The sequence below is a fragment of the Eutrigla gurnardus genome, assembly GCF_963514095.1.
Source record: "Eutrigla gurnardus genome assembly, chromosome: 8".
NCBI classification, from domain to species: domain Eukaryota; kingdom Metazoa; phylum Chordata; class Actinopteri; order Perciformes; family Triglidae; genus Eutrigla; species Eutrigla gurnardus.
Window position 1 is genome coordinate 4,380,862 of NC_139922.1, and position 8,264 is coordinate 4,389,125.

The 8,264-nt window shown below is 42.4% G+C and overlaps 1 protein-coding gene across 1 annotated transcript; it reads left to right on the forward strand.

Annotated features, from left to right (window-relative positions):
* Positions 1-1,045: 1,045 nt before the first annotated feature.
* On the forward strand, positions 1,046-5,940 carry igf3 (insulin-like growth factor 3). The gene is made up of 3 exons (XM_084015322.1): positions 1,046-1,174; positions 3,250-3,437; positions 5,517-5,940. Exons 1-3 carry the CDS (start codon positions 1,066-1,068, stop codon positions 5,739-5,741), a joined length of 522 nt encoding a protein of 173 aa, XP_083871448.1. The 5' UTR covers positions 1,046-1,065; the 3' UTR covers positions 5,742-5,940.
* Positions 5,941-8,264: the final 2,324 nt, after the last annotated feature.

Consider the following 8,264-nt stretch of genomic DNA (forward strand, 5'->3'; position numbering starts at 1 on the left):
AATATTAATAGGAAGGTGGGCATTTGAGGCAAGATGGAGGTGAGACAAATATAAAATTCAGCGTATTTTGAGAATTTCCAACAATAAATGGACAATAGATGGATTTTACGTGTATTTAAATGGAGCATGCAGAGTTTATAAGAACATCAGCACATGCTTAGAAACTATTTGCCTTCATCTTCAATAATATTTATTTCCAGAAAATTTCCTAGGAATGAAAGCATTACTTTGTCTCTTTGTGAGCTGTTTATCAGACAAAAGCAATACATCCAAGGACATGTGGCTTTGGGTGCTGTGGATGGACATTGTGTCCCACCTGCTCTCAGTTTGATATATTATAAATGTTGTGTTAGGAGTTAAAAATATCTTGAACCGAAAATTCATCCGGGCAGCAACTTTCACATTCTATGACGAAAACACAGGAAATCTCCAGGTTTGGCATTTTGTTTTTACTCTTGCTTTTGACCACATTCGCCTGTCCGTCCCAGCGGTCGGAGTAGAGATGGTTTGTGACATTTTCCATCGCCAAATGTTCAATATTCAATCCAACGACAACTGCTTGCCTGTTCTTTAAACTAGCAAAGGTTGAAAAAACTGCTGTGTTCACTGATTTAAAAGGAAACATTTTTAACTAACATCATGTGTCTAAAATCACACTTCCTCTGTTTAATCTTTCTTTGGGCCAAAACAGGAGAATTTAAAAAGTTTGGCTTGGTTGAGCTTGTCTCATGTCTCAAAGTTGTTCCTACTATGTAGCTATTTTATATCAATTTCATCTGTAATTAAAATAGTTTGATTTCATTTTAATTGTCTCATCGGTATAAAAGACTCCTGTTCTGGCAGCGACGTCTATGACGTGTGTACTAAACACAAGTATACAGTAAGATGACATTCATAACAATAGTATTCCCTTGTGCATTATGGGCTAAAGCGATGAGTAAGCATGAGGAGAAAGCTGGAGGGGAAGGCATGAGGACGGGACTTCCTGTGCTCAGATAGAAAACCCATTTGTAATGAAAAGGTTTTTCTTCTGGCCTTCAGGTGTTGTGTCTGTTCTACTCCACCATGTGTCTGGCGTGGTGGCCGCTGTCTTCAGAGGCAGCCAGACTCCGATGTGGTTCTGATCTCCTCGGTGACCTCATATTTGTGTGTGGGGATCGTGGAATCTACTTAGGTGAGTCTCCATTCATGTTATCCACTAGTTTCTACACTCGCCCACCTTCGGGATGGAGAATGTTCTTTTATGGAGTGGAAGCTAAGGTCAGGAGGTCACCTCACCCCATCATTAGGATTCATGCAAGTGAAAACAGATTCTTCAGATAGAAACACATGATATTTTGGACCTGATCACACTTCACACCAATGTCATCTTGGGCTCCTCCCTTTCATGCAATAAACAAGCAATTAATCCAATATTTTGAGTGGCAATATGGCATCGATACATGGATGCTAACTATTGATCCTTTATCATATAATTTACTAATATTGCAAATGCAACATAAACCTTTTCAATTGCTTCTTCAGTCCACTAGATTGTTTGAAAAAATATATATTATTTATTTCAGAAATCAACCTAACAAATGTGGAAGGTCGGTGCTCAGTGATGTGTGCATATGTGGATGTGTGAACATAAAAAAAAACAAAAAAAACAGCAGCATTCAACAGAGAAGGTTCCAGCTTTTCTACCTGCAGCCTCAGGCTCAGGTGTGTCATCAGCTGTTCATGTCCTGCAAGCCAAGGAGGAGGAGCCAAACTGGATCGGAGGGGTCATCACAAACACATAAGATAAATAGGACCAAATGCTCTCAAGGTTATTCCTGCCTGTGTGGTTACACCAACAGCAGCAGAGGTGTATATCAACACAGATATGGTCAGGGTCATCATGCCCACATGAAAACACTGAGCCACCTATCTGCTCCATGACAACAGGGAGCATGCTGTTCATTTGTTTGCATCCAGACCAGCCACAACACTCGGCAGACACATTTCAGCTCAGTATTGATCTTTTTTCTGTCCAAATGTGATTCCAACAAATCTGTGACACGTAAATGAGCCAAGTTGTTTCACAATGGACCTGACACCGTAAGGCAGGTTGCAGCATTTCATTTATATAAAGTGTATTAAAATAAAAAAATATAATATCTTGCACTGCGAACAAAGAAGTAGCCACAAGACCTTTCACTTGATTACCTCTACCCCGTTCTGACCAAGGCCATTTCACTCCTCACGCTATCAGACTGGTGGCAATCCACCAAAATGGCAGCGTACTCGCCAGAACACTGTGCCTCAGTGTGTGATAGCTTTATTGTTAAAACACGGGTTATCTGAGAGCAGCACAGCTTTTATACTCACAACAAAGAAAGGTGTAGACAAGGAGAAACAGTCATCCAGTTCGATCTCACTGAGCAGAGCATCCCCAGTCTGACCCGTCACCATCGAAAACAAACAGTTCACATATGGTGGTTTATTAGGGTGGGAATCCCCAAAGACCCCACGATATTATCATGATTTAACATATTTAGCAATATGCTGGTCATTTTACGTGGTCTACCACTTCTTGGCTGAGTTGCTGTCGTTCCCAATCTCTTCCACTTTGTTCTAATCCCACTGACAGTTGACTGTGGAATATTTAGGAGTGAGGACATTTCATGACTGGACTTGTTGCACAGGTGGCATCCTATCACAGTACCACGCTGGAATTCACTGAGCTCCTGAGAGCGACCCATTCTTTCACACATGTTTGTAGAAACAGTCTGCATGCCGAGGTGCTGCTTTTATACACCTGTGGCCATGGAAGTGATGGAACACCTGATTTAAATTATTTGGATGGCTGAGTGAATACTTTTGGCAATATAGTGTATATGTATATATCAAACATACAAATATAACATAACATATATTGCGATGTGTCAACATTTGTTTTATATAAAAAAAGATTACGTTTTCACTGGGTCATCTCACTCAATTCTTTTAATTGCAAAATCAGTCACGCAGACAACACTCCATCTTTGTTTTGACCAACTTCCTGCCAATCAAGGCTTTACCCATGATGCACTAGACTTCGAGTGGATTTAAAATGTCATTGATATCATAAGATTTGATTTGTATCGATACAAACGCGATACTACACCGTATTGATTTTAACCCCGCCTCTAATCTTCTGGCTCCAGTCACCTGCTAGCTGACCAGTTTTTCTGAAGCCTTAAATGAAAGACAAGGATCCCATGTTGGATATTTCTCTCTCCGTAGGTAAAGGTACGTGGTCCGGTTACGGCTCTCGGCCCAGAGGGAAGGGGATCGTTGAACAGTGCTGTAGGCCAGCTGGCTGTGAACTTCAGCATCTGGAGATGTACTGTGCCAAACCAAAGAGCCAGCAGCCCACCACAGCTTCCCCCACCACAGCCACATCCCCTCGCACCACGACGCTGCTCGACACGGTACGACCTCTGCTCCATCCATCCATCGCTTATCTTGTACACCCTGGAATAACCAGTCCATCACAGGGAGACATGTAGAGACAGACAGGTAACCAGTCTATCACAGGGCTGACATGTAGAGACAGACAGGTAACCAGTCTATCACAGGGCTGACATGTAGAGACAGACAGGTAACCAGTCTATCACAGGGCTGACATGTAGAGACAGACAGGTAACCAGTCTATCACAGGGAGACATGTAGAGACAGACAGGTAACCAGTCTATCACAGGGCTGACATGTAGAGACAGACAGGTAACCAGTCTATCACAGGGCTGACATGTAGAGACAGACAGGTAACCAGTCTATCACAGGGCTGACATGTAGAGACAGACAGGTAACCAGTCTATCACATGGCTGACATGTAGAGACAGACAGGTAACCAGTCTATCACAGGGCTGACATGTAGAGACAGACAGGTAACCAGTCTATCACAGGGCTGACATGTAGAGACAGACAGGTAACCAGTCTATCACAGGGCTGACATGTAGAGACAGACAGGTAACCAGTCTATCACAGGGAGACATGTAGAGACAGACAGGTAACCAGTCTATCACAGGGCTGACATGTAGAGACAGACAGGTAACCAGTCTATCACAGGGAGACATGTAGAGACAGACAGGTAACCAGTCTATCACAGGGAGAAATGTAGAGACAGACAGGTAACCAGTCTATCACAGGGCTGACATGTAGAGACAGACAGGTAACCAGTCTATCACAGGGTTGACATGTAGAGACAGACAGGTAACCAGTCTATCACAGGGAGACATGTAGAGACAGACAGGTAACCAGTCTATCACAGGGCTGACATGTAGAGACAGACAGGTAACCAGTCTATCACAGGGAGACATGTAGAGACAGACAGGTAACCAGTCTATCACAGGGAGAAATGTAGAGACAGACAGGTAACCAGTCTATCACAGGGCTGACATGTAGAGACAGACAGGTAACCAGTCTATCACAGGGTTGACATGTAGAGACAGACAGGTAACCAGTCTATCACAGGGAGACATGTAGAGACAGACAGGTAACCAGTCTATCAAAGACAACAGAGACAGAGAAACCATCACCATCACATCAAATGCAAAGTGAATTTAAATGTTTTATTTGCGTTTTTGTGGGTTAAACTAGTAACATGAGAGGAAATTCACTTTGCATTTGGTGTGAACACAGAATGATGCTGAAGGTTTTGAAGAAGACTTGAAACCAGAGATTGTGACCATTAACTCATAGACTTCTATATAATCAGAGAGGAGTCGCACCCTGATGGCCAGCAGAGAGAATGCAAGTTTAAAGTACTTCAGCTTTGGCGTCACTCTTCAGAACTGGAGGTTGTCACCTGGTTCTTACCTCAAGGCCCACTTTCTAGGGAAGGCATGTTTATTTGTATAGCACCATTCATATACACAGCAATTCACAGTGCTTTAGAGAGGCAGAGAAATACATTAAATGCAAATACATTAGAATGTAAAATAAGTATATTATTTAAATGTAATGAAAACAGTCAAAGTGTGATTTAAGAACAATACAAGGAGGAGAGAGCACCGACTGGAGATGAGTCAGGTGACTCATCACATGACAGTGTTTGTACCTGGGTGGAACCCCTGTGTCTGTTCAACCTCCAGCTCTGAAAAGTGAAGCCAAAACTGAAGTGCTTTAGACCTGCATTCTTTGAAATGGCCATCAGGGGCGACTCCTCTCTTGGACACCATAATACAGTTTACGTTTGGGTGGTACTGCGGTATTCCAGGGTATTTACAAATATCAAATATGGTATAGTTTGTAGTCACAGGATTTTATTCAACTGCCACCATCTGCTCCTTCAATGATGTCTCAGTACCATTGGGCTTGCTGTGTGTGGTCGAGAGAGAGAGAAAGAGAGAGAGGGAGAGAGAAATGTCGGTGAAATATCAGGAAGGTATGAAGGTATAAAAAAAACAGTGCTTAGGCTGAATTCTTGTCTGTAGTAAATCCCCCACATGGGGCCAAGTTTACCTGCTACAGCTATGTCCTTGAATCCACTCCATCATCTTATCTTGCAGACTCAGCAGTTCCAAGCAGTGTTTCAGAAGAGACTTTCCGAGCACCTGGGGGCTCCCAACAGTCCAAAGAGGGAAGCTTACAGAAAGAAAATGCAGCCTTCACTTCGGCGGAAAGGCAAAGCTTCATCGTCACGCAGGAGGAATAAAACCAGGAACACAACCAGCGGTCCTCCTGCCACATCTGGGAGTCCCCTGCTTCAAACAAAGATGACATTTGAATCGTGACCTTTGACCCCATAAAAAGATCAATATTTATAGTTACTGGATTGGGCCACGCTAGTTTGAAAGACTGATGCTGGCTGTTGTCATATACATTCTCTACTAAGTAGGGCTAACAACCGTATTTGCAGGGAGTTGCCGGGTGACTAGTGCCCATATTGGAGGTCCTGAGCTCCAGGAAGCAATAGGGGACTGAAGTCCTGACACCATCTGTGGGCTAGCTGCTGCTACGCTAGCCTCTGGACCTCAACGAGATCTCTCACTGGGGCTTTCTTTCATCCGTCCTTCTGGAACAAAGTGTCACTGCGTGTACTCTACTGTCTTTTCTAGCATCACTGCCCAGTGAGCTGTAGATGTGTGCACTAATGTAACAGTCATGTCTGGACTGGAAGCTCATTACTGACTCAATCCATCAGTCTGGTGATGGTTAACCCATGATGGACTCGGGCTTCTGGGGAATGGTGTTTGTTAAATGCTGCTGAATGTTAAAAAAAGGACAACATTACATTGTTTACCATCCCTGTCAAGACAAATGGCGTGTATAACATGATGCACAATAGACTTTTGGTTATTTTTCTCATTTCAAATGCCAGTTTTACTGTGGCTGTCTATCAGGCCTGTACTTACCTTGCGTTGCTTAGGTTTGTTAAAAGTAAGGTAAAATAAATCAGCGTTGTCTTTTAGTTTCACATGGGACACACACACACACACACACACACACACACAGGCAACCATGCATGTCCTGGTGCACGATTGCATGGGTTGTATACCAATTATAGCACTTTAGGTCCACATAGCACCTTTTTTTCACAGAAAAGCAGCCATAGGGTGCTGGGGAGCACCTTATCCTAGCAGAAAGGCACTAGGAGTGCTTTTTTTAATGTTCCTATGACAACAATATCTTGACAATATATCACCACTGTTGTATAATTGACCTGCCCTGTTCCTTTGCATTTTATTATCTATTTCAGCTTCTATCTATTTGTTAGACATTGTCTTTTCACCAACTGGAGGATGTTGCTTCATTCTTCGTATGATGAACTTGTCTTCTCCATTTGACAGCAAAGAGGCAGCAAACCTGCAAACACACAGTATTTAATACTTATTCTAGCACTTGTCACTGAATGACATTAAGCAGCTTTACCGTATGTTTTAGACTGTACCAAAGAAGTGTTTGTGCTTATTGAATGGGTCTGATAATGCCAGTTGTACAGTTGTTTTGTTTTAATTTAAAACATGGGGCGTTGATTATTTTGTCTTTTATGTAAAATATATTATTTATTTCACTTTGACAACATAAGACTATAATAAATATTACAAATCTACAATGCCTGATTCGTTTTACACTGACCTGTTATCATCTCTTTTTCCCCAGAGTAGTGAAGGCCACCTCAGCTTGTCGACACTTAAACGGAGAGTAGGTGATTCTATTCAGAAAATCTTTCTGTCATATTACTTGAAATCCTCATAACATACTGATAGCAATGAATACGTTAAATGCTCTGACATTAAAACATTTTTTAAATGTCGACTGTAGCCGTGGCAGGACTGTAAAAACCCTGTCCAATCCATAAAGACAATGAGAGTAAAGCCATCAGTAAAATTAGCAAGTGTTAGCATTTATCAGTTAGCAGTAAGTGGTCGAGAGAGAAAGCATATGCATGTGAGAGTAAGAATGAGTAAGACGTTATCAATAACGTTAGCGAGTGTTAGCATTTTGCAGTTGGCGGTCGAGAGAGAAAGCATACGTGAGAATTAGTATGAAGTTATCAGTAATGTTAGCGCTAACCCTAACCCTAACCCTGGAGTTAAAATTAACCCCAGCCTCAGGATCACCTTAAGGTGGATCAGCTAGTAACCTTGAAGTGACTCCTTTTCTTATTTTTTATTTCTGACTTTTTAACTGATAGCATTCATCTGCAAATTCTTCTCAGATGCATCCATAGAAATCCGTAAAAAACGTTTTCTACTTTTCAATGAAAAAAAAAGTTTGAGCACACCTTCGGCTTGTTGTACCTCATTATGGGCCGAAACAAGTTGACATTTATTGCGAGGGTACCTGAGTTCAGAGGTATTTTCTGTGGTGTCTAGTGTGAGCAGTTGGACTGTGAGCACTGCCAACCAGCTGGCTAAAGCCTGCCCAGAGCTCTGATTCGGAGCAGGATATTGGTTGGATTTTCGGCAGTTATGGCACATCTGATTCTTCAGGCTGTCCCATAAAAGACCACAGATGGTGAATTATTCCAAATACCCTTTTCTCACAAAACCGAGTTCAAATACGGTGAAGCCCACACACACACATACATACACACACACACACACACACACACACACACACACACACACACACACACACACACACACACACACAAACACACACACACACACACACACACTGACTGTATCTGGTTCAAACCTGACAGGCTCTTTGAAAAGTCCCTTCTCAGGCAGGAAGGTGTTTCAGACCTCCACAATATAGCAACAGCTGTTCACACTCAGCTTGATAAGGCAGGAGGCTGCCTGCGTCAC